This window comes from Heterocephalus glaber, unplaced genomic scaffold, assembly GCF_053883595.1.
Source record: "Heterocephalus glaber isolate CG9 unplaced genomic scaffold, H.glaber_assembly_v1.0 deba00001456, whole genome shotgun sequence".
Taxonomy (NCBI): Eukaryota; Metazoa; Chordata; class Mammalia; order Rodentia; family Bathyergidae; genus Heterocephalus; species Heterocephalus glaber.
The window spans coordinates 2525707-2551333 of NW_028258304.1; the positions used below are offsets into that span (position 1 = coordinate 2525707).

The 25627-nt window shown below is 42.1% G+C and overlaps 3 protein-coding genes and 1 pseudogene across 4 annotated transcripts; 3 read left to right on the forward strand and 1 right to left on the reverse strand.

Annotated features, from left to right (window-relative positions):
* The first annotated feature begins 352 nt into the window (after positions 1–352).
* On the forward strand, positions 353–5266 carry Timcc (TIM double twin CX3C motif chaperone). Of its 2 annotated transcripts, none has more exons than XM_087215940.1 (3): positions 353–821; positions 1077–1510; positions 4087–4562. In XM_087215940.1, exons 2-3 carry the CDS (start codon positions 1376–1378, stop codon positions 4273–4275), a joined length of 324 nt encoding a protein of 107 aa, XP_087072066.1. In that variant the 5' UTR covers positions 353–821; positions 1077–1375; the 3' UTR covers positions 4276–4562. The 2 variants fall into 2 exon arrangements, with proteins under 2 accessions (XP_087072066.1, XP_087072065.1); XM_087215939.1 differs by having other exon boundaries at positions 371–505; positions 1370–1510; positions 4087–5266.
* A 1988-nt stretch (positions 5267–7254) lies between these two features.
* Positions 7255–13526, forward strand: Snrpg (small nuclear ribonucleoprotein polypeptide G). The gene is made up of 4 exons (XM_004849909.3): positions 7255–7411; positions 9962–9984; positions 10903–11027; positions 13350–13526. The coding sequence occupies exons 1-4, from the start codon at positions 7380–7382 to the stop codon at positions 13398–13400; spliced, it is 231 nt and encodes a 76-aa protein (XP_004849966.1). The 5' UTR covers positions 7255–7379; the 3' UTR covers positions 13401–13526.
* Positions 9528–9683, forward strand: LOC147827108 (U2 spliceosomal RNA; annotated as a pseudogene).
* Positions 13527–13799: 273 nt separating the features above from the next.
* Pcyox1 (prenylcysteine oxidase 1) lies at positions 13800–25260 on the reverse strand. The gene is made up of 6 exons (XM_004849910.4): positions 25052–25260; positions 23701–23907; positions 22442–22616; positions 19677–19888; positions 19184–19336; positions 13800–17835 (listed from the first exon to the last, which is right to left on the reverse strand). The coding sequence occupies exons 1-6, from the start codon at positions 25161–25163 to the stop codon at positions 17177–17179; spliced, it is 1518 nt and encodes a 505-aa protein (XP_004849967.1). The 5' UTR covers positions 25164–25260; the 3' UTR covers positions 13800–17176.
* Positions 25261–25627: the final 367 nt, after the last annotated feature.

The window sequence follows — 25627 nt, forward strand, 5'->3', positions numbered from 1 at the left end:
TGCTGCGCAAGCGCAAGGACCCGATACCAAAAAAAAAAAACAAAAAAAACCTCAAACTGTATACCCAAGATCTGGACATTCATCTGTATGCTAATTACATTAAATATATGTTAATAACCTGAAGGAAGGGACAGAGGCAGGGAACAAAGAAGGAGGTGGCAAAAGGGAGGCTGGAAGCCAGCCGAAGTACTCAGGACCCAATTTGAGTGGGATGAGGGGCTCAGTCGAGGGAGAGAGCGGGCTTGGGCGCTGGCATGTAGTAGCTCAACGAGGCCGCCAGGAGGCGGAGTGGGGACGGGTCGGCTGGGGGACGGGGCGGTGGGGAGGCGGGGCGCGGGGCGGCGACGGCGGCGGGGGGCGGGGCGCGGGGCGGTGGCAAAGCCATGTGGGCGCTGGCGTAGGGCAGCGCGGGGTCGCTATGGCGGAGCTGCAGCAGCTCCGAGTGCAGGAGGCGGTGGACTCCATGGTGAAGAGTGTGGAGAGGGAGAACATCCGGAAGATGCAGGTAACGGGCGGGGCCGAGCCGGGACCCCCTTTTCCGTGGCTGGGGTCCCGGGCCCTCGTCAGCCGCCGAGCCAGCGCGACACCGCTTTCCCCTCCCCGCGCTCTGGGGCTGAGCGCCCGTGGGGTCCCCGGGGCTCCTCGGAAGCCCGCCAGGCACTGAGACAGAACTTGTCGGAGCTGCGGCTGATCGCGTGACGTCCGTGCGCCCCGGCCACGCGCGAGGCCGCGCCCCCCCCCTCCGTCCAGCCCGGCGGCGGGATGTCCCCTGGTATGAGGCGCTGTCCTCCACCTTCCCCGTAGCGCGGCCCCTTCCGCAGGTGAGCAGCGTCAGCCCCGGGAAGGGCACCGCCAAGGTCAAAGACCCCAAGGCAGAAGTTCATCCCGCCCCGCCTCACCTGCGCTGGTTTATATGCTGTTCATCTTGGATCCCCTAAATGTTTTGTGGGTGTTGGGTTTGCCCCCTCACTAGATTATGGGTTTCCTTTATAACTATTCTTGAGTCATTGATTAATGGATCGGCTGTCAGGCTGAAATGCAGATTACCAAATTGCCGCCTCTGAACTTGGTCCTAGGTTTTCAGAACATGGCTTCATCTGGCCCGCCCCTTCCTGCTCCACTCACCCAGCCATTGATGCAACAAGTGCCAAAGAGCTAACAGCAAGAAGACCTTGAAACACTGTAATAGGCACAGAGGATAATTTTTCCAGTCATAGTTTTAAGATCCTGATGCCTGTTTTAAGAAGTGAAGTGTGGAGAAGGAGATGCAAATACAAACGTGGCCTCCTTACCTTTGTAGAACTCCCTGGTTGTCTTTGCCCTCAGAGATTTTCCTACCTAACCAGGCTCTGCTCTTCTTCCTACCCAGGGCCTCATGTTCCGGTGCAGTGCCAACTGCTGTGAGGACAACCAGGCGTCCATGCAGCAAGTGCACCAGTGCATTGAGCGCTGCCATGCACCTCTGGCTCAGGCCCAGGCCTTGGTGACCAATGAGCTGGAAAAGTTCCAGGTGAGGAATATTTCAACCAGATATCTCTAGACCTTGGTGTGCCCTACCCCAGGAAATGGCAAGCTTTTTGTTCACAGCTCTTGGCTTTAGTGTCTTGGTTCTGTTAACATTTGTGACGGTCCTATGGCTGACCAGTCTTCACAGGGTTTGAAATTCTGGAAAAGTCCTGGAAGTTGAGTGCTATTAAGTTGAACCATATTCTCCCACAGAAACAATAACATAATAGGGAAGTCCATGAGCAAAAAAGCTTTTATGCCTTGTTATTTTGTCATGTTGAGCACCAAATACAGTCTGGGTACTGTATAGTATAAAACTCCCTAAAATTTATATTAATTCATTTTTAAAACAGCAGGATCCCTGGGAAAGTGGAATAAGATAATTTTTAAAAGGTGCAGATGATAGCTGGGTGTGGAGCCAGTCTGGAGGGTAAGGCAGAAGGATGATAAATTCATACCAAGCCTGGGCAACTTTGGCTTAGCAAGACCATCTCAAAATAAAAAGGATTGGAGATGGAGCTCAGTGCAGAGGCCTGGGTTCCATCCCCAGTACCACAAAGAAAAGGAACAGATTAGAGCAAGGTCCTACCATTATTTTGTTGATTCACACACCTACTCCGGACTGTCCCTGCTTCTACACCCAGAGAGCAGTTCCTGTGTCACTGAGGTGCAGTGATTTATATGAGGCATTGTTGATTTAGTGATGCATGGCTCACATGCCCCATACAGGCCTACTAAGAGAGTTCCCTTATTCCCTCTCTGAAATAAGAGGTGAGGTATCTGCAGCTTCATTTACTCCCTTCCTCTAAGTCAGTGATGGCGAACCTTTTAGAGACAAGTATCCCAACTACAACCCAAAACCCACTTAACTTATTGCAAAGTGCTAACGCTGTAATTAAACCTGAATACTGAGGTTTTAGTATAGAAAACAACTCATACATTAATATCTTTTGTCTTAAAAGAATAACAAGTAACACCTGTGCCATAGGTTCCCCACCACTGCTGTAAGTATACTTTTGTAGAATTTGAAAGAAGAGCTCTCTTCTCAACCAGTCTTTCATAGCCTGAGATTCTCTTCACATGAAAACATTATCCCTAAAATGTGATACTTTTTTTTTTTGGTGCCAGGGATTGAACTCAGGACCTTGTGCTTGGGAGGCAGGTGCTGGAACCACTGAGCTAAATCCCGGCTCAAATGTGATACATTTTTACATTCTGCTGTACAAAACTTAGCTAAATTACTGCCATTTTGAAGGAAAAGCTCCAAGATCATGAAACTCCAAAGGGTTTCTTTGTGTTCATTCTGACATCTAATTTTTTGGATGCAGTCTTTGAAAATTTGATTCTTGGGTTACTATGTAACTTTCTCCTTCCATTCTCTTTGCAGTCTGTTCCAGGCAGACTTTCACTCTCACACTGTGCCTTCTGGTCTTGTAGTTGTGAGTGCACCTCCACGGGGCTAAGTCCAGTGGTTACTGGTCAGTGATCAGCCTTCATCTTAATCTGTTTGCATCTTCCCCTTGAATCATTTTATTCTTCATTTTGCCACCAGAACACCTCCTGGTTTTCCAACTCCCTCTCTGGCACCGTTTTTTGTTGCTGTTGTTCCTCCATACTGGGAATTGAACCCAGGGCTTTTGCACTGAGCAACGTCCCTAGCCCTTTTGTTTTGTTTTAACTTCATAAGTCACTGAATTGCCCAGTCTGGGCCCAAACTCAAAATCCTCTTGCCTTAATCTCCCAGAGTGCAACAATTATAGGTGTGCACCACCACACCTGGCTGGCCACTCTCCTGGCTTCCTTTGCTGGCTCTTCCACTCTCCAGCATCTGAGGATTGGAGGGTGCAGGCTGTCCTTGGGCTTGTCTCTTCATAGCTAACTATACATATCATCTATATGCTGACAACTCTTGCATTTGTATCTTATTCCTAAATTCAAGATTCAGATATCCAGCTGTCAACATCTCTAGTTACTTATCCCTGCACTAGAATGTAAGTCCCATGAGGACAAGAACTTTATCCATTTTATTTATTGTTCTATTCACAATATTAGAAGACTGGCACATAGTAGGTGCTTAACATATACTATAGTTGAATTGTTTCTCTGTAGCAAGGACAGACATTAAAGAATCAAGATAGAGCTGGGCATGGTGATGTGCACCTGTAACCCCAACTACTCAGGAGGCTGAGGCAGGAGGATCCCAAGTTTAAGGCCAGCCTGGGTAAACTTAGAAAAACCCTGTTTCAAAATAAAAAATGGCTGGCAGTGTAGCTCAATGTTTCTTGGATTTAGTCCCAAGTACTGCAAAAGAACACAAAGGAATCAAGGTGTTTCTAAACCTGACAGTAACCTTTAGTAACCTCTCACTAGCAACCAGTCTTCTGTACAATTTATTTGCTCATCCCCTGCTTAGTAATGGTTTGTGTGAGCTCTCCTGTGTCAGCCAAGACAATTTTGCACTCTGTGTCATTTTAACTGAACAAGATAATAGACATCAAGCCTGTAGCCAAGACCTGGCACACAGTCAGCACCCAGTAAATGAAGGCCAGCCTTTCAGCCTTCTCTTCCTTCTTGCCATAGGACCGCCTGGCCCGGTGCACGATGCATTGCAACGACAAAGCCAAAGATTCAATGGATGCGGGGAATAAAGAGCTTCAGGTGAAACAACAGCTGGACAGTTGTGTGGCCAAGTGTGTAGATGACCACATGAACCTCATTCCAACTATGACCAAAAGGATGAAGGAGTCTCTCTCATCCATTGGGAAATAAAAGTCTTTGCCAGTGGCCATCGGGGATTAGGGCAGGAAGTAAAACTTACGAATGAAGAAACTAAGGATGACAGCAAGTTTAAGACATTTCACTTGCCTCTGGACCCTGATTGCTCTACATTTGGATGCTAGAAAATGAAATGAAAAAAAAAAAAAATTGGTGCTAAAGTTTGGGTCAAAGATAGCACAAGAGAGTGTTTTAGAGCCTAAATTTCATGTGGCAAGACTTTATCCTGGCAGTAGAGATCTCAGTTGTACAAACTGAGAACCCTCCAAGGTACCTGTGTTTTAATAAACAGATATTAGCAGGCTGGCAGGTTCCTCTAAGCTGCCTGTGACCTGGTGGAGTTGCAGAAGTGTCTCTGTACCTAATTTTCTATGTACCAGAAATATCACCACACTATTTTCTACTAAGCCATAAAACAAAATTCAGATAACTAACTTACAAGCCTGTAATCCCAGCATTTGGGAGGCTGAGGCACAAGGATTGCCATGAGTTTGAAGCCAGCCTGAGCTACATAGTGAGTTCAAGACGAGCCCAGACTACATAGCAAGACCCCTCTCAAAAGAGGTGTGGGGAGGGGGTACATACCTTCATTTTGCTTGGTTTTTATAGGCAAGGGCATGAAGCGGATTTAAGATGTGGAGTTGAGAGAGTAGATGAGAACTCTGAAAGGCTCCTTGTGTATGTCCTTTTTTAGCCATCAAGATAGGGATGTGCATGTCTTAATATTCGTACACTATGTCTTTCAATCTGGAAATGATTGCAAAAAATGAGTTAGTGTCACACACTATATGGAAAACAGACCTTCCTCATGCTTTTTGTGGCAGTTAACAGGACAATCTTGCAGTGACACTTTTCCCTTGTAGGGTAAAGAGTTTTGACTCTGATAAACTGAAATAGGAACTGTTGGTTAGTTAAGAGAGCTGTGAAGTACTGAACTTGAAGAAACTGGTTTTTATAAAACAATGGAATAAAAGCCTAAACCCAGCACTGTTAGCCTCCTGAATTACAGCGCCTTATCGAGGTAATCTCCTGGCAACAGGAAGGTCAAAAAGTAAGCAATTTGAGCTGTGACTCCTTTACCAAATAACATTTTTGCCTGGGGCCTTTACAACATAGTGTTCCTGCCCCAGCATGGCACCTTATCTTTTGGATGAGGTATGTGTTGTCTTTTTACCAGTTTATTACTTGAAATGATTATATAGCCTGTCTGTTTGCTGTGTCAAGCCTGTGATACATTTTCCTAGTGGTTTGGTCTCATAAATAAAAGTTTCATTGTCTCCTCACAATTGGGTTTCTCCTATCTGGGTAGTGATAACTTTCTCAGTGTTTCTCTTGTTATCTTTAAAATAAACTGAAGCTGTCCAGAAAAGTGGGAATTAGTTATGTTACAGTTCAGATGCAGGACTAGATCATTAAAATAGGGAGCACTAAGGGAAGAATAGGGTAGTATGACTTGAAGTCCATTAATGTACAAAAGAAACTGTCAGCCAGGCATGGTGATGCATGCCTGTAATCCCAGCACCTAGGAGGCTGAGGCAGGAGGATTGTGAGTGCAAGGCCAGCCTGAACTACACAGTAAGACTCTGTCTCAAAAAACAGAAAAAAACTGTCAGAAGTGGGCATGGTCACACTTGCCTGTAATCCCAGCTCTGGAGAGGCTGAGGCAGGAAGATCCTGGGTTCAAGGACAGCCCAGACTACGTACACATCACAAGACCCTGTCTTAAAAAAAAAAAAAAGAATGTCTATGAAGATAAAAATAAATTCAGTATCCGAGGTTTCTAGTTTCAATGAAACACAGCAAATGTCAAGAAATACGACCTCTTTAGAGAAAAATTCAACATCTAGAATCTTCAACAACAAAGGAATACAAAATGGATGATGTTTGTGGTTATGGGGGGCCAGGGATTGAACTCAGGACCTTGTGCTTGCCAGGCAGGCCGTGGCACCACCAAGCTAAATCCCTGGCCCCTGTCCTTACTATTATTGATACTTAAACAGACTGCCCCCCCCGCCCCGCAGTCCTGAGGATTGAACCAAAGGCCTTAGTGCCCCTAGGCTCACACTTCTGTTTTTTTGTTTTGTTTTGTTTAAACTTTGAGACAGGGTCTGGCTAAGGCTGGGCTCTAATTTGCTATCCTTCTGCCTCAACCTCCCAGAGTGCTAGGATTACAAGCTTCCACCACCATGCCCACCCATATAGCCATTAGGAATGAATTTAATTTTGGAAAACCATCCCCTACTTACTATCATCAAGCCCTTCTGTTCTGATTTAAATATGCTATAATCCGTGGAATTTCCTATTTTGGGATAACAGAAGCAAGTAGAAGCCCATTTTCTTATATTTGTGCACTTGACTTGGAAAATCAGTACACATATTAGAAAATACATCCTGTGCCTCACATTTTATATACAGGGGCAATGGGACATTAAGTGGAGTCCTGGAAACAGTGTTACAAGAATTGTAGGACTGGGCCGGGGATTTTGCTCAGTGGTTTCGCTGCCTGCTGCACAAGCGCAAGAACCCGAGTTCGATCCCCGGTACCAAAAAGAATTGTAGAACTGTCAGTTGGAAATACAATCTAGGACTTCAAATTTCTGCAGCTAGGCCCAGTCCCTTTACTCTGTTCTGCTGCAGAAAGACCATTAATTTGGGTACTACAAATGTTTTGACCTGACAGTATGCTCTAGGTGTATATATGCCAAAAAAAATTATGGGTCCACTAACCAGAGTTCATTTTCACTCCACATATACTGTATTTAAAAAAAAAAAAAATCACGAGATCCACAAAAATAAAGGGACTGGCTGACTTCGCCCAGAACCTAGACGCGGTACCTTTATCTCAATTTTAGACAAAGGAAATAGAATCGAGGCCCCGCCTCTCTTCCCTGGCCGCTCGCTGATGACGCAACTGGGAACTGGCTTACCCACATGCCCTAGCTTCCCCTAAGTATCGCGAGGTGAAATGTAAAAATTACAGACCGGCGATTGGCTCGCGACTTGTGACGCCAGACGTAAAGCGCCGAGCCTACCGCGGGAGCGCGACGTGAGCTGCAGATTCACTTTCAAAGGATCTCTGTGCCCGTGGATTAGACAAGATGAGCAAGGCTCACCCTCCCGAGCTGAAAAAGTAAGTGGTACGTGAGGCCCTCGCGTAAGGGCCTCTTCTCTGCGTGCCCCGCATCCCTTAGTTCGTCTGCGTTTCCCTTCTTTTCCTCTGGTGGGTTTAGGTCAAACGGCTTGAGTCCCTTCACCACATGTCCTCCGGTCTGAGCCCGCCAGGATCCCGACCAGGGGCCGGCGCTTTGGAGTTTAAAGCCATCGTAGACATCGCAGGTCGGGCCGGTTAGCAGCCAGGGCACCTCCATTTGTCCAACTTGAGTTCTCGGCCTAGGTCTTCCGACGCTATCCTTATCTCTTCACTTGAAGAGCTCCAGTCCCTCTCTTTGGTGAACTACTTGAATAACATGTTCTGAGTAAGGTGGCTGGAGGGTTAATTTCATAAGGAATTACAGAATTGGCTGGAATGCAGGTGTTTGATAGTTTATAAGGAAATGAAAAGCCACTTAAGCCATGGAGAAAATGTAGTTCTTTGCGCTTTTGCATAGATAGCCCGTTCCTTTTTCTTACTTTTTAAAACTGAAAATTAATTTTAACCAATATATAAATACAGTGTATTAATTTGGTACCATATGATGTTTCAATAAATGTGTACACACAAAATGTGTACATTCCTTTTTTTTTTAATAGACAGGATCCCGCTATATAGTGCAGGCTATCCTTGAACTTACTTTATAGCCCAGGCTGGCCTCGAACTTGCAGAGATTCTCCTTCCTCGGCCTCTCAAGTGCTGGGATCACAGGCGTGCGCCACCACACTCGGCTAAATGTGTACATTCTTGCCTTATAATTAAATTAAACTTGTATGTACTGTGGTATCTTGTTCTGATATTGTAACTGTAAGAACATTTCATTACCCCAATCAGGGAAAGTTAGTTTGACCCAGTATCATCAAACAGTAGGATATCCTTCCTATACATAAAACCCAGTTTAAAGCTTTGGCCTCCTAAAACACTTCTTGACTGAACTTCACATGTTCCGTATCTACTGAGTAGTTCTATCTTTATGTATAATACTGGAATTTTGCATGTAGTAGTTGGGTTGCACAAGGAGCACAAAGTTAATACAATGATTAATTTTCCTTGTGTAGCTGTATGAGCTCCTTTTGTATAGCTCATCTGCTGTTGGGTCAAGTCAGGCACAAGGATAAGTTCATGTTGATAACTCTGTATTTAAATACACCTTTGTGTTTTTTTGTTCTCAGTACTGGGAATTAAACTCAAGGCCTTCACACTGAGCTACATCCTTGCCCCCTTTTTCTTTTTTTTTTTTTTTTAATACAGTCTCATTAATTTCCCAGACAAGGCTTCAACTTGTGCTTTTCCTTCCTCAGCCCCCAAAGTAGCTGCATGGACTACTATGCCCAGCTCCTGTGTCTTTTTTTAGCACTGGGGAGTGAACCCCGGGCCCTCAAAGTTGTGATCCTCCTGCTTCACCTTCCTGAGTAACAGGGATTACAGGTGTGTGCCACCAACCCAGCTGGACCCTATATTATACTTGGCTGGAATTGTCCCACGATATTCTATGCATTAAAGTTGAGTGAAATTTCATACTTTCTAGCCAGGCATGGTGGTGCACACCTATAATCCCAACGCTCGAGAGGCTGAGGCAGGTGGTTCACCATAAGTTCGAGGCCACTGTAGGCTACATACTGAATTCAAGGCTAGCCTGAAAAGAGCAAGACTGTCTCAGAAAACCAAAAGAAAAAAATTCATATTTTGTAGACTATAACTGGAAGAGATAAAATTTGATTTGATATCGTAGCTTAATGTTCTCATTCTGGCCTACTGTGATGGGATAGTCTTGTTTAATTCAAATTGTCCAAGGGCCAGGGATTTAGCTCAGTGGTTCCAGCGCCTGCCTCAAAAGGGCAAGGTCCCGAGTTTGATTCCCCGGTACCAAAAAAAAAAAAAGAACTAATTGTCCAAAGTTTTAAAATATGTACTTGGCTGAGATGTGTCTTAGAACTGTCCTGAAAACTTAAGCTTAAAGCTTTAATATTAAATAAACATTACTATTTCAAACAGTAATTGAATTTGATGTAGTTTGATTACCGTTTTGGAGATAACCAAAATATAACCAAGTCTTTGTTTTTCTGTTGTGTTTAGTCATAGATCCAATCACTGAATTGCTTCTCGGCCTTTTGGCTAAGATCAAGTGTAGATCCAACCACTGAAAATTAGGTCAATGAAACAAAACAGTTTTTCTTTTGTTTTGTTTTGTTTTGGTACCGGGGATCAAACTCGGGACCTTGCACTTGTGAGGCAGGCGCCGGAACCACTGAGCTAAATCCCCAGCCCAAACAAAACAGTTTTAACAATAACTTTTTTTCATAGTTCATATTTGTGAAAAGAATTTAATGAAGATTATGTAGTTTAAACATACTCTGTTTTTATTATCTTCCCCCATCCCAAATTATATTGCTTTGTATAATGCCTAATTTAGGTGTTCCATTGTTCTTTCACTCTTTACAGCAATACAAGGTTTTTACTATTTTAAATTTCATATTCCTATTGTATAAATTAAGTCAGATGTGTAATTTTTACTCTTGTTTTTTCCAGATTTATGGACAAGAAATTATCATGTAAGTTTGTTTTAATCTTGCCTCTATTACCTGTATAGCTTTTTTTTTTTTCCTGGTACCAGGGATGGAACTCAGGACCTTGCACTTGCCAGGCTGGCACAGCACTACTGAGCTACATCCCTGGCCCCGTTTGCTTTATCTTATATCTTGGCAGTATGTAATGTTTGGAATCACTTTACAAAAATTTAAAGCACACAGTCTCTGATTCATATCCATTAATCAAGCAGGTTTATCAAAGTTCTGACTAGATAGCTTTCCTTACTGAACAGTACTTAAGACTTGGGATTATCACAAATAGGCCCTCTCCCACTTTGAGAAAATTAACAGGAGTTCCCTGTGTTGTAATATTTGAAGGTTTATCAACCTTTTTTCCTTCAAACAAGCCAAAAAAGACTTAGACAAGGAGCATTTAACTCTTATTTCTTGGAAATGTGTAGAAAAAACAGATTTGTTCAGCCTCACTAAAAACCTAACCCATGCATTACTTGAAATACATACGGATTAAACACAAGGGATTTAGAGGTAAGCAATCTTTAGTTTGAATCTCAGCTCTACCATACAGTTAGTAGCTATAAAACCTTGAGCCCTGTTACTTACAACTTGTTTTCATGTATATACTACTTTAGAGTGCTTATAAATTAAAATGTTGACGTGCTAGGTGTGCTAGCACACACCTGTAATCCTAATGGTCAGGAAGCTAAGGCAAGAGGATCACTGAGAATTTGAGAACTCAGGACCTTGTGCTTTTGAGGCAGGCGCAGTGCCACTGAGCTAAATCCCCAGCCCTTGGTAAATTCTTTTACCACACGTTACTGGCCTGTGCAACTGTTTCACTCTAAACTGGGTCGTATCCCACCTGATCTGTAATGAATAGTTAATCATTGATAATTTTATTAAAACTTTTTTCCCTTTTTATAGTGAAATTAAATGGTGGCAGACATGTCCAAGGAATATTGCGAGGGTTTGATCCCTTTATGAATCTTGTGATAGATGAATGTGTGGAGATGGCAACTAGTGGGCAACAGAACAATATTGGAATGGTGGTAAGTGAAGATAAGACTTCTCAGAGATTTCATTTTTCTTTAAGAATATGTATTCTGTTGCATGAAATTCTTGGATTAAACTAGAGTTAGTCACAAGGAATATAAACATGTACTTCACAGGTTCTAATAAGCTTAAAAAAAACCCAAATAAAGACACATGAACCCTTCCCCCCCCAAAAAAAAAATAAATTGGAGTAATAAATAAAAGGCAAATAACAGGCAAGATTATACATTGCATTTCCTTTTTAGTGTAACATATACAGTCATTCAGTTGTCATAATATCCCAATGACCTGTATGTAAGATCTCAATTGTACAGAAGCTTCTAAGATCTTAGGGCTTGAAATCACTTTTGGACATCTTTTTTTTGGTGACAGGGTCTCACTATGTACAGTGGTACCTCGATTCTTTCTATGATTCTGGTCACAAATCCAAGTTGGACAAGAATGGAATCAAATTCAGTGGTTGGGTTCAATGTTAACCTAATGGGAAAATTTGATTCAGTTTGGAACTAGAATCGTCGAGAGAACTGAGTTTGTGAACCAAGGTACCACAGTAGTTCAGGCTAACCTTGAACTCGTGGAGATTCTTGTTTTGTTTTTGTTTGTTTTTTGGTTTTTTGGTACCAGGGATCAAACTCAGGACCTTGCATTTACGAGGCAGGCCGTGGCACCACTGAGCTAAATCCCCACCCCGCTTCTGCCTCACCCTTCTGAGTGCTAGGATTACAGGTGTGTGCCACCATGCCCAGCAGTTGGAAATCATTTTGAGCTTTACAGTATTCTATAAGAGAGGCCCATAGTCAGACCATAATTAGGGTCATAGCTTTCAGACTAACATGCATATATATAATTCTCCAGCATATTTTATTAATCTAGATTATTCAGTATGTGTAGGATAAAACTTGAAATTTTGCTTTCTAACAAATACACATTTTTAATCTGCTCAGTGCAGAGCTGCCAGTTACTTTTTACTTTGTGTACTTAGTTAACCTGGGTTTTTCTAGTTTATTACCCTGCTGTCCTAGAATTAAATTTCAGTGAGGAGACAGAATCATCGTGTATGTATAACTAAAGCTACCTTCAGTAAGGGAAGAAAGTAAGTTCTAGCTGCTTTTACTGTAGTTGGCTATAAGCACAGCTCCATCTGAGTCTTATTCAGAATTCTGTATTTCTAATAAACATTTCAAATTATTGCCTGTCATCCCCCTTGTGGCCTTCACTATCCAGATAATTGTGATGTACAATCCGTCAGGGACCTGTTGTTCCCAGTCCCCTCAGCTTCCAGGTTCACGTATTTTTCTCCTTGTGAATTCAGTACTAGCCATCTTGTCTGCAATCTTGTAGATGTCCCTGCTAGTTTTCATTTACCTTTCAAGCCAGGTACTGTGCTCCTGAGGCCCTTTCTTCCTAACTCTTTCTACCTCCAAGTACTATCTCATTCAAACACTTAAGATTTTTTTGTTGCCAGAATGGTTACTGTCTTTTCTCCAAATGTAGCATTTAACTAGCAAATTGTTGGTTTCATGATGCTCCCTACACTAAGATTGGCATTCAAAGCCTTCTAAGGTGGGGTGCCAGCTACCTTTGCTTTCTACTTCCCATTATAACTTTTTTGTTGAATATAGATTAGATTCTTTATACTTTGTCTTCACCTTAGTTCTGTCAACAGTTTGCCAGATTGACAAAATTCTACCCAATTTCCTCGGTCCAGCTACAATGTCATCGTATGGCCTACTTTCCACAACTTCCATCCTGGTTTATTCCCTAAATGATCTTATACTCTTCCTCCCAAGCACAAGGTCTTGAGTTTGATCCATAGTACCAAAAAAAAAAAAAGGGCCAGGGATTTAGCTCAGTGGTTCCTCCGCCTGCCTCCCTAAATGATCTTATATCCCTAAACTGGCATATTCTACTGTACCTATTTTTCCCATCAGTTTTTGGAGCTAAGGACAGGGTTAAGCATGTTCATTTGAGTCCTGCCATTTAAAAGGCAAAACTAGTCAGTGACTCAGCATCTCATAAAGTTAATTATTGGCCTTCAAAATAAATATGTGTCTCTTCTAAAAGAATTAGTGACTTCCTGTTGTGATTAAACTATTTATTTGGTGTCTGTATGGTTTGAAAAAAGCCTTACAAACTGTCATGTAATATCAAAGAATCAGGGCCGGGGATTTAGCTCAGTGTTTTTGCCACCGGCTGCACAAGCACAAGGACCAAAGTTCGATCCCCAGTATCAGGAAAAAAAAAATATATCGAAGAATCAATAAATTGGTGAAAATCGTGTAATCATTGATCTATTAATTTACTTTTCTCTTTCCTAGGTAATACGAGGAAATAGTATCATCATGTTGGAAGCCCTGGAACGAGTTTAAATAACTGTTCAGCAGAGAAATCCATGCCCCTCTTCAAACCGCTAGTTTCACTATGACCAAAAATTGAGTCATACACATTTTCATATTAAATTTTTTTGTTAAATAAACTTTTGTAATAGTCAAAAATGCTTCCTTAGATTCCTGAATACACAAATGAAATATTAGCTTTCTTTCTAAAATGAGTTTTCTTGGTGAGACTGACTTCAGACACTAAAATTAATTCATGTTTTATATACATGCACCTTATGCATGTAGCCTGAATGTGATTTTGCATAGTGTATGTGTGCCTGCATTTTGACCAGTTACATGAGGATGTGTAAGATTTTCCGCCTGTGGCATCAAGTCAGATTTTGGAATATTTCACTATATATTGACATTCAAAAGGTACTGCAACAGAAATGAAAAGTAATGACACAGTTGTTTATTGTTAACACAATCACTGGGGAAATTTTTCAAGAGATAGAAACAGGATTTCAGAGAAACAGCATATTGTAACTGCGAGTAGAGTAGTGAATGTAGCCAATAATATGTTCATCTAGTTGATGAATTTTGTTTTTGGCTCAAAAGCTGAAATGAGAGATACATTACACATGGTTGTATTATGAGCCTAACCCTAACAAACATTCTAAGCAAATGCCTAAGGACCTGTTTACTCTTTTTGTGATACAGCAAAAAGCCTGCAAATCTCCAATCAGTTTAAAACTGGAAAATACAGGTGAGCTTCTAAGATTTTTTTAAGACAATTAATGATGTATATAAATGGTGTTTTTTCTCTTTATAAAAAATGATTACAACAAAACACGAATCAAGCTAATCACAGGATAACATATTAAGTTCAGTACATTTTTTTTATTCAGCATCTCTAAATCTTCACAGATGTTGCTTTTTAGAAGTAACTGTCCAAGTGTGGTTCCTAGAATAGGAGCATCACCTGGGAACTTAATAGAAATGCAAATTTTTGTATCCCACTATAATCCTGTTAAGTAACAAATCCCAGGGTGGGACCCCGCAAAGTTTTAATAATCATTCCAAGTAATGCAGATCCATACTCAACTCTTGGAACAACTGGAGTAGACTTGGCTCCCACTCAGCTCCAGCATCATTGTTAACAGTCTCTTCCGTAAAAAGAGACTGGCCTCCTGGAGTAGCAAACCTTGAAAGTATTTTTCCTTTCATAAAATTTTTTTTTTTTTTTTGTACCGTGGATCAAACTCTGGTCCTTGTGCTTGCAAGGCATATAAAATTATTCTTTAATGGTGCAGTTACAGTAAAAACTACCCAATATCCCTGGAGTAGAAGGCACTAGTAGTATTTCTCTTCCAGTTTAAAAAAATTTTTTTTTTTAATACTGAAGTTACTTGAAAATACCTAATATGTCTGATGACTCAACCTGTTTTGGTTTTTGGGAAGCAATTTCAGATACCCTATTGGAACACTGAATCACAGTAGGTTTGATATAAGACCAGGAACATTTTAAGTTGGTATTTTTATAAGTAAAAATATATCCCACTGCAAAACAAGTCTACAAATGGTAGAAATTAAATCATTTCATTAGTATTTACCAATATTTACAGTAGTCCTCCCTATCTAGTTTGGCTTTCCATAGCTTCAGTTACAGAAAACCAAGCATAGTCTGAAAATATTTAATGGAAAATGCCAGAAATAAAAATTAAATACCTTACAGAATACAGTTTTTATTATGAGTAGACACTTGTTAATCTTACTCTGCTTAATTTATAAGTTAAACTTTCTCATGGGTATGTATGTATGTACAGGAAGAAACATTGTATGGGGTTCAGTACTGTCCACTTTCAGGCAACCACTGGGGAGTACCGGAAAATATCACCCTTAGATAAGAGGGACTACTGTAGTATATATAACACAGCATTACAGTCTCTACAAATTGTCCTCTTTAAAACCACAAAAGGAAAAAAAATATAAATCCCTCAGCACTCTTGTAAAGAATAAAACTAGGAAAGAGCTAACCCTTTGATAAACCATGAGTTTAATTCCTGTCTATATCAAATATATCTTGGCAGTTTTATCAGTGTATTATGTAATAGTACACAATTGGACTAGAGAAGAAATAATTTTTATTAAGTTAATGTCATACCATTTTCCTAAAATAGCTACTGACATAATCTGATGAAGGAATCTTTAAATGATGGTACATGTTAACCAGGTTGCAGTTATTGTCAGAATTCACAAGATGTACTTGTTCTTTATACCAGTGATAGGACAATTGATCATGACCTTTGTACAGCAAACACTGAACTGGTTTTCTCAAGTTTGGCTGCATAAGGGAAGCTCTGAGTCCTTCAACTGATTCCACTGTGCAGGCAAGTTTGAGAGCCACTACCTCACGATTTCAGCATCTACCTTCCAACCCACCACGCTACAGTAACTGATGTATTCAGCACTCTGAACATATCCTGAATTTGACAGAGTCTGGTGTCCTGTTATCCTGTTCTAGTGCCAACTGCTGCTCTAGGGTTAAAAAAGTTGCCTCTGCTATTAACACTGTTAATGCTCCTTATCAAGATTACTGTGAAAGTTCTCCCTGAGAAAAATCATTGCTTGTGAAATAGATCTGCTTTGACAATGATTTGGGTTTCTTAGGACTTCTAAGGCACTAAAAACCCCTTGCAGATATTTCATCACCCCTACATCCAAGAGTCTCTTAACTCTGGCTGCATATTAGGAGCTGAGAAAGCTATAATGACAAGTTCATATCCTCAATCCATCAAATCCCAATCTGCAGCTGTGAGGACCTATCAGTAATTTTTAAAGTTCCTCAAGCAAAGCCTTAATATTAGAATGTCAATTTCTTAATTCAGTATCCCATATCTGCTTTCCATTTTCCTGGAGATTTTGGTATAAAATCTTAAGATTTTACTCATAAGACTTCTGAAATTTGCCCCTAATAAAATGGTAACAGAGCAATCAAAGGATAACATTCTGAAAGTCCAGGATTAACAATGGGTGCATTTAGGTCAAAAAGGTGCATACTGCTAAGAGACAGCCTCAAAACATCAACTTCCACAGGCCGGGAATTTAATTTAGCTCAGTGGTTCTGCCACCTTCCCCCACAAGCTCAAAGACCCAAGTTCGATCCCCGGTACCAAAAAAAAAAAAAAAATCACCTTCCAAAATAATTATCTGAATAAAGATCATATACAAATGTGAAACTTAAATGAGCCAGTCTCTAAGATGTCTTTAAATTTGAGTTCATCTTAACAGCTCTACCATTTTGATCAAAATCCAGAGCTCCACTTCCAAACCTACTGAATCAGAATCTCAAAAGAAAAGCTTGAGAATCCACATGTTGGGATTTTTTGATTTTCTTGTTGTTGTTGCTGTTGTTGTTGTTGCTGTTTTTGAGACAGGGTCTCACTAGATAGTCCAGGCTGGTCTTGAACTATGTAGCCTAGGCTGTTCTCCAACTCTCAGCAATCTGCCTGCCTCTGCCTCCTGAGTGCTGGGATTACAGGCATGTGCCACCACACCCAGCAATCCATGTATTTTAACAAGCTCCAGGTGATTGCTATGATTAGACAAGTTTGGGAAACACTGTCATGGATATTGAGAAAGCAGGTAAATTGTGAAGATGTCCTAGATGCAAGTTATCCACTGAACCTTGCATTTGCTTATGACCCATAATTAAATGAAGATAATGGGAAAATATCTGATTCAAAATCATCTCTGCTCAGATTCAGTAATTTTTTTGCCAGTGATACTCACCGGGAACCAGAAGGGGAAAGGTGGATAGAGTTATTTCACAGCTCTGTTTTAAGTTTCTCATACAGGCCATCTTGGTCAATCATGTCTGTATGCCCATTCCAGCGATGATAGGCAAGGAGAGCAGAATTATAGCCTGCAATGGCACTCATCTCCATGGCACTCGCAGCAAACTCTATCCCATTGAGGTAATACAGCCGGTCATGGAGCACAATGGGGGGGCATTTCTGCGGGGGCCTATACACAGGATATGCACGCCAGGTCTTCTTCACAACATAGTCATAGGACAAAAAGAACTTCATAATTTGCCTTTTACTAAGAACATCTGGAGAAAATAGCTTCCAAACATATGTTCCATCTGTTGATGGTAGAGGATTTTCCTCTTCTCTTACAGGGGATACAATCCCAATGCTGTTAATGAACAAATCTGAACTATCAGTGACTAACACTGTAGAGAGGCCAAACTGATTTTTCTCTTGAGAGCTAAATACAGTTGAATTCAATTCTCCCTTAATAAGAGTTGTCACTATTTGTTGGTAGAATTGATCAAATTCCTCAATTGGAGGATCAAAGTTGAGGAAAGTTATATTGGACATTTTTTGATTCAGTGGTGTGGCCACCAAGACAATGTCATAGAAGTCTGAAAGGGTCTCAGATCCAGTTTGGTAGACCACTTCATACATCTTTGTTGGATTTCCTAATGAAAATACAGAAGTATACATTTCTTTAGTGTTTCTAACATTATACCTTTTAAAAATAATTCTTGCCAGGTGTGGTGGTACACACCCGTAATCCCACTACTCAGGAGGCTGAGGCGCAAGGACTGCCACCAGTTCAAGGCCACCCTGGGCTACATAGTGAGTTTAACGCCAGACTGGACTACATAGCGAGATCTTGTCTTAAAAAAAACCAAAATATGTAACTATTCCCTCTTCCTGTAAGCAAGCAGCTTGAGATGACCTGTTAAAATGGTTCCATATTCTCTTGACACAGAAAACCTCACAAAACCATGGAAATCAAGAGGCTCAAATCTTCATGTTCACTTTAAGGAAACCCGTGAAACTGCCCAGGCATCAAGGGTATGCATATCTGACAGGCCACCACGTATCTGAAGGATGTCACTTTAAAGAAGAAATGTGTCCCATTCCATCATTACAGTGCTGCAGCTGGTAGGTGTGCCCAGGCCAAACAGTGGGGCTGGACACAGGTTGGTAGCCCAAAAAGAGTGCTGAATTTTTGCTGCACATGCTTAAAAAATGCAGAAAGTAATGCTGAGCTTAAGGGTTTAAGCACAGATTCCCTGGTCATTGAACATATCCAGGTGAACAAAGCACCCAAGATGCACCACTATATTTAGAGCTCATGGCCAGATTAACCCATACATGAGCCCTCTCTGCCACATCAAGATTATTATGACTTGGGCCGGGGATTTAGCTCAGTGATTTCACCACCTGCTGCTCAGGCGCAAAGACCCAAGTTCGATCCCCGGTACCAAAAAAATGAATAAATAAAAATAAGATTATTCTGACTGAAAAGGAACAAACTGTTCTTAAACCAGAGGAGGAAGTTGCACAGAAGAAAAAGATTTCCCTGAAGAAACTGAAGAAACAAAAACTTATGGCATGGGAATAAAATAAATGCAAATTTTAAACAAAGATAACTATTCCTTGCAATTTTATTACAGAGGACAATTTCCTATTCAGTTTTTTTTTTTTTTTTTTTTTTTTTGGTACAGGGGATCAAGCTCGGGTCCTTGCACTTGCAAAGCAGGCAGCAGAACCACTGAGCTAAATCCCCAGGCCCCTATTCACAGTTTTGATAAGTACAAAATGTGAAATTTTTGCTTTTGTGGATGAGTTATTTCTTAAAATTCAGAGTCATGACACCAAACTTGCGCACGTTTGAGAATATTTCTACGAGGCATAACATATGCAATGTAATGTTTCCTCATTTTGGAACTGAGTGAGAGATTCCAGAAGGAAAAAGGTTTTTTTTCTCCATAAATGATCTGCAGGGGTAATTAGGACAAAAGAAGTTAAACTCACCTGTCGACTTGGTCCTTGTTTTCTCCTCTATAAACATTACTGAGCCAGATATAAGATTGGCTTTGGAAGCCTTAAGTAGTCTTGAGCAAACAACTTTATTGCCACCTTCTACTGCCCAAAGGCCAGAATCAGCACCAGACATTGACACTGCCCCTGTCAGCAGGAGCAAAAAAATGTGTTTTAATTCCCACTTTGTTAAGAGGTCCTCTCCCGACTCTTCTTTCCCAATTAGATGCTCTGCTCCAAATGTCTCCACACAATGCCAAATGATCCTTCAGCCAAAATCTTGCCCAGCCGAGAACCATTAAACTAATGGATGCCTAGGACCTTTTCCCCTGAAAAATGTACATCTACAAATAAACAGTGCTACTAACAATGTCTGAGATGTGGAGAAAGACAGCCTTTCCAAGCTCTGACCTAGTCAGGAACCACCAAAGCATCAGCTACATCCTTTTTTGAGCCTATGTCTATGACAGTACTTTCCCTGACTCACCCACAAAGGCGCTGATGTTTGTGCTTTGGCCATAATTGACCTTCATGATAGGAGCAACCATTTCACTGAGGAATTTCTCAGAGAAGCCTGCTTTCTGCAAGGTTTCATGAAGCGTGTAGTTAAGCAGTCTAAGGAAGTCATCCCCTCCTACAGCATGTAGCAATTTCTCTACACTGCTGAAGGCATAGTCATGAGATTGGTAGCGGTAGATCCTATTGAAAAGAAGAGAAATGGCCATTAAACACTAAGATGGGAGAAGGGGATTTAGAAATAAGGGAAAGAGCATCATAAGCTCTGGGGCCTCCTTCACCCTACTCCTCCTCTGGAATTCCACTGTTCTCTACATATACTCTTCCTTTGCTGTTTTAATGTGGTGTCCCTTGGAGCACTTTTGAAGAAATGCGTATGTCTTGTTCTGATTCTTTATATCTTTCTCTTTTTTTTTTGAGACAGGGCCTCACTATGTGTTCAGGCTGGCCTTGAAATCACTATGTAGCCCCAGGCTGGCCTCAAACTTGCAGCAATCCTCCTGCCTCAGCCTCCCAAGTGCTGGGATTATAGGCATTCACCACCTCACCCAGCTCATTATATCTTCTAGCAGCACCTATATATGGCCAAAATTAAATTTTATTTTTCCACCAGGTTTGAATTTCTCCACTCACCCCCATACCTCAACCAAAAATAATGGGCCAGACCAAGGGATGGGGGAGGGGGTGCAAAAAGAATTATGTGTAATGTAGATGTACTAACTTCCTATGATGAATGTGATCATTACATACTACAAACATGTACAAATGAAAATTAAACAAAAATGGTAACAGTGGGCCAGTCCAAATATCCTACATGTCATCCTCAGTTCATTTAGCACCGAAGCTTAGTGTTTTCCTGTTTCTCCCACTTACATGGGAAATCTCAATTTTCCTAACATATCTCTTGTAACTCCATTCTCATTCCCCTAATCTTAAATTAGAATTTACATTCAAACTAGTAAAATGAATAACTGATCTACCAATTTCTGGCTTATTTACTTTGAAATATTTTTTAACCTCCCCAAAGCTCCAAAATACCTATTTCCTCTTATCTTTGGATCTATGCATACAAAAATAGTCTTGCTTACTAAATGAAGTTATGATCATTTAGCCTGACATTGTAAAGAATTATGGCTTTCAAAGGCAGATTCATCAAATCTACCTCCCTAGGTTTTTTTTGGGGGGGGCATGTTTTGTGTTTTGTTTTGTTTTGTTTTGGGTTTGGGTTTTTTTTTGTAATTTCGGGGGTTTTGATTTTGGTTTTGGTTTTCTGAGACAGTGTCTCACTATGTTGTTCAGTCTGGCCTTGAACTGTGTAGACAAGGCTGGCCTTGAACTCATGGCAATCCTCCTGCCTCAATCTCCTAGGATAACAGGGGTATGCCACCATACCTGGCTCTATCTCCATGCACACTGTCCATCTGAGCTGAGCTGACTCATTCACTGATCTTTTAAAATGCTCTGCATGTAGTCTCCCCAGCACTCCACAAGCTCCTCCCCATCTCTGGAATATACTTCTCATTCCCAGCACAGAACAGCTATACTTCCTTCAGAAAACCTGAGTCTCACCTCCTCTGCAAAATCTTTCCAGTCCATAGGGACATCATCATCTCCAAAAGTCAAAAAAATATACATCAATGACACTCATTCAGCACTTAAACACTAGATTATATGATTTTTCATTCATTCAGAAAATATCACCTGGCATTTCTCCGTACTTTATGAATTTAAAAGAACACTGATATAAATTAGTGCATATAGTAATTCAATTCATAGTTTTTCACACTGCAAGTGGTACAAAGATAAGAAAGACATGGTTCCTTTCTTTCAGGAGCTAATAGTTATGGAGAGGTAAAAAGGCCTACACACGGGTAAGCATATGAAACAAAGAAAAGAATAAGTGTCAAAGAAAGACCCTTTTCAGTTTTTTTGTTTGTTGTTTTTTGTTTTCTTTTTGGTACTGAGGATCAAACTCAGGTCCTTGCGCTTGTGCAGCAGGCGGCGAAATCACTGAGCTAAATCCCTGGCTGAAGACCCTTTTTAGTGATCATCGGAGAAAAGAGTTTATATCAAGTTCCTTCTCTCAAAAAATAAAACAGTTTTAGAGAGCAAGGGACACTATTATAATCATTTCAACATTATCTACTAAGAGTATAATATACAAAATGTTAAATAAGTTTTTATTGGAAAAACTGATTACATATCAGTACCAAAACTGAGAAGCTAAAATATCACCCCCTAACTATATCATACCAACACACCTTGGCCCTTATATTTGTTTTTCAGTGCTGGGGGTCCAACCCAGGGCCTAGTGCATACTAGACAAGCACTCTATCACTGAGTTACACTCCCAGCTCCAGAGGATTTAAGTATTTTAGGGTTTTTTCTGCATATTTCCTTTTTTTTTTTTTGGTATGGGGGATCAAACTCTGGTCCTTGTGCTTGCAAGGCAAGTGGCGGAACCACTGAGCTAAATTCCTGGCCCCTTTCTGCATATTTTCTACAAAACATTTTGCCTAACAATCTTTTTTTTTTTTTTCTTGCGGTACCAGGGATCAAACTCAGGACCTTGCGCTTGCGAGGCAGGCATGGTTCCACTGAGCTAAATCCCTGGCCCTGCCTAACAATCTTATAAACAGGACTTGCAGCTATCTAGAGAACTGCTCCAAGAAACTGTAATTCCTAAATTTCATCAAACTGAAAGTTCTTAGGTTAAATGGAAGGGGAAAACATTACCTCATGAATTTGTCTAACACATCTTCTACCCACATATGCATTCGAAGAGTCTGAAATCCATAGTGCCAAACTAATTTAATCATGTTTATTATAAACCAGCTGCTCTCCTCAAACACCAGAGTCTCTCCATTGTATACCCCCACTAGGCCACCTGAAGCTGGAACCGTGGAGAGGCCTGAAAAAACAGAACAGGTAGCTAAGTCAGTGATTTCCACCACCGGTCAAATGAAAGAAAGTAATCCAGGAGAACCTCCCAGGAATACTCTTAAGTGAGTGAATTCTTGGCTTCCCCTAGTTCTCAAGGGGCCTATTAAAGAAGCTCTATCTTGGGCCAGGGATTTAGCTCAGTGGTTCCACCACCTGTGGCACAATCACAAGGACCCAAGTTTGATCTCTGATACCAAAAAAAAAAAGAAGCTCTATCTTTAGAACAGTGTGATACACTCACGGCACTATCCAAAATTAGACTCGGGAGATAGGTCAGAAGATCATGCAGATACATCAAAATTAGGCTATTCTTAATCATAGAGGAAATGGTACTAATATGGTACCATGCTACAGGAAATGTGCAAGGTAGTTCCAATTCAGATCTCATTTTTGCAAAACGAGGTATTTCAGGTAAGTGAAGAGGCCAATATTGCACAATATTCCCTGAGGAATCTGCAAGGCCTGCCCAGACTGCCTCCACAACCTGTTCAACTCTTCTGCTGGTATGGAAAGCAGCAGTCAGATGTCCTGAGTGCTAGGCAGCACATGGCTGTACCCAGAGCTGTGTGAATGACTTTAAGCCAGACAATACAAGCCTCTGGGCCTCATTTCCTCAGCTGTAAAATGAGCATTCTAAGGTTTCAGCTAGCCCAAAATAGTTTCTGATTCCTCAACACAAACCCAGAGGTTTAAGAATTCACAAGAGCAGGCATCCTTACCCCAGCCCATGGCTGTAATTCCAGATAACTGAAGGTACAGATAACAAGTGTCCCATTACAAGAGAGTGGCTCTCAACTAAACCAGTACCAACTGCCAAGTGGACACTGAGGGAATCAGTTTTACCAACTTCTCTGTAAAAGATAACTAGCAAGACATAAAAGTTTCAGTTTTCCATATGGTAAAAATATCCAGTGGGCCGGGGATTTAGCTCAGTGGTGCCGCTGCCTGCCTCACAAGCACAAGATCCAGAGTTTGATCCCCAGTACCAAAAAAAAAATATCCAGGGATGGTCACAGAGAAATTTGCTTAGCTCTAAGACCAAAATTACATACCCAGGTCTTTAACAAAACGCTTCATGTGCAGATTTAAAGGATGGATGACAGAACCGCCTGCCTCAAAGTCTTGCCCTTCCACCTTCAGGGTGGCCAAACGGCCCCCTACCTCTTGTCTTTCAAATAGATCAATCTTCACATCTTTCCCAAATTTCTGCCGCAGATAATAGGCTGATGAAGTGCCACCAATTCCAGCTCCAATAATGGCTATGAGGGGAAAAAAAGAACAGTTGTTTTTCTCTTTACCAGTATGGATTTCATTTTTGAAAGGCCATTAGTTTAGTTTTGTTGTTGTTGTTTGTTTTGGTGCAGGGGATCGAACTCGGGTCTTTGCGCTTTCGAGGCAGGCGGTGGAACCACTAAGCTAAATCCCGGGCCCTTTGTTTTTGTTTTTTGAGACAAGGTCTCGCTTTGTAGTTCAGGCTGGCTCTGAACTCACTATGTAGCCCAGGCTAGACTCGAACTCTCGGTGATCATCCTGCCTCAGCCTCCAAAGCGATGGGATCACAGGTGTGCGCCACCATGCCCAGCTCCATTAATTATAATAGAGGTTACTCAACAATTAAGGGAAAACTGGAGGTGGGAGGGGCTGCTCTGAAGATAAAAATCTCTCCTCTCAAAACCGCAGATTGACATTAACTCGACTTTTTTCCCAGATGCCCAAAGATTCTCATAGGTTTTTCTAAAGGCACCAACAGGCCTTCACTCCCTTCTCAGTGCCCAACTCATGGCAAGAGAAGAGGTGGAACCTTCCCAGCACGCATTTTAAATAAAGTGGCCGCCATTTTCCCCTAGCTCCAGTCTTTTGTCTCCGTGTAGACTCAACGTAGACAGGTTAACGATCCCAAGGGATACAACATTCACTAGGGGAGTGGGAGACCAGGGAGCCAAATCCAAAGCGACTGAAACGAAAAAGTCAACAGACTGCAGATTGTCTTGGCAGCTATAGCAGTCCTAGGCAGAGAAACTGCAGGCCAGAGACCTCAGAGCAGGCCGACAACAGCAAAGCGGAGATGGGGAAGGGGTTGCGGCCTATCAGAGGTGCAGACAGGCTGGGCTTGTTCGCACCGATCCTTGTGCTTTGTCTGCTGCGCGCGCCTAAGACTGTCTTCGGCAAGGTGCTGCAACAGGAAGGCGGCAAAAGGGATCTGGGTCTACCCGGAGCCCAGCTCTAAGACTGGACTGCAGGACACTTGGTCCCCATCCTCGCCCATGCCCAGGAATGCACCATCCGGTCCTTAGGGAGACCGACAGCCACCCAGAGGCTAGAACTACGAAAACTGCGAACTGCGCTGAGCCGCCCGGCCCTCTACGCTCCAGCGCCCTCCTGCACCGCCCCATTCTGGCCTACCGATCTTATCCGGCGGGGCCCTCAGTTCGGCTCTCGCGAGGCACCCCCAGCTACACAGCAGCAGCCACAGCCCAAGCTGCCACGACCCGAGCTCTGCAGAGGCTCGACCCATAGCCTCTCCGAGCGCGGCAGGGACCTTCCAGCTCCTCGAAGTCCCCGAATCGCGGCGCGGCTGCGCGCTGTCCGCCCCGCCCCTAGGCCCAGCGCCGCCTCTTCCCGGGCCTGACCCCTGGAACACCCGCCCTCCAGTAGTTCTCTCCCCAGGCTGCTGGTCTCCCAGGCACACCCCGCCCACCCGAAGCTCACCCTCTTTCAGAAGACGTCCAACTTGCAGGTGAGGACTCAGCCCAGCTGTTCTCCTTCCTCCCCACCTCTCTGAGTGAAGTGCCTTCATTAGTGCCCTTAGTGGCACGGTCTCAGAAAATGCACAAAGCCAACAGCTGTCAAAATAGGCCAAGGGAGCAACAAATGCTTACTAAGTGATCACTTTGTTCTGGGGTCTCTTGGGCTCGAGATGAATGGGTGCGTGGTGCGAGATAAAAATGGAGGAGACTGAGGGTTGGGCGGTGTAAAGTG

Bases quoted from the DNA above. Each gene is read 5' to 3' on its own strand.
- Snrpg (XM_004849909.3), top strand. From the start codon at position 7,380: ATGAGCAAGGCTCACCCTCCCGAGCTGAAAAA. The intron at 7,412-9,961 runs GTAAGTGGTACG...TGTTTTTTCCAG, and splicing joins CACCCTCCCGAGCTGAAAAA to ATTTATGGACAAGAAATTAT. The intron at 11,028-13,349 runs GTAAGTGAAGAT...TCTCTTTCCTAG, and splicing joins AGAACAATATTGGAATGGTG to GTAATACGAGGAAATAGTAT.
- Timcc (XM_087215939.1), top strand. From the start codon at position 419: ATGGCGGAGCTGCAGCAGCTCCGAGTGCAGGAGGCGGTGGACTCCATG. The intron at 506-1,369 runs GTAACGGGCGGG...CTTCCTACCCAG, and splicing joins AGAACATCCGGAAGATGCAG to GGCCTCATGTTCCGGTGCAG. The intron at 1,511-4,086 runs GTGAGGAATATT...TTCTTGCCATAG, and splicing joins ATGAGCTGGAAAAGTTCCAG to GACCGCCTGGCCCGGTGCAC.
- Pcyox1 (XM_004849910.4), bottom strand. From the start codon at position 25,163: ATGGGTCGAGCCTCTGCAGAGCTCGGGTCGTGGCAGCTTGGGCTGTGG. The intron at 22,617-23,700 runs GTATGTAATTTT...CTGTTTTTTCAG, and splicing joins GCGTTTTGTTAAAGACCTGG to GCCTCTCCACGGTTCCAGCT. The intron at 17,836-19,183 runs GTGAGTTTAACT...TATTTTCATTAG, and splicing joins AACAAGGACCAAGTCGACAG to GAAATCCAACAAAGATGTAT.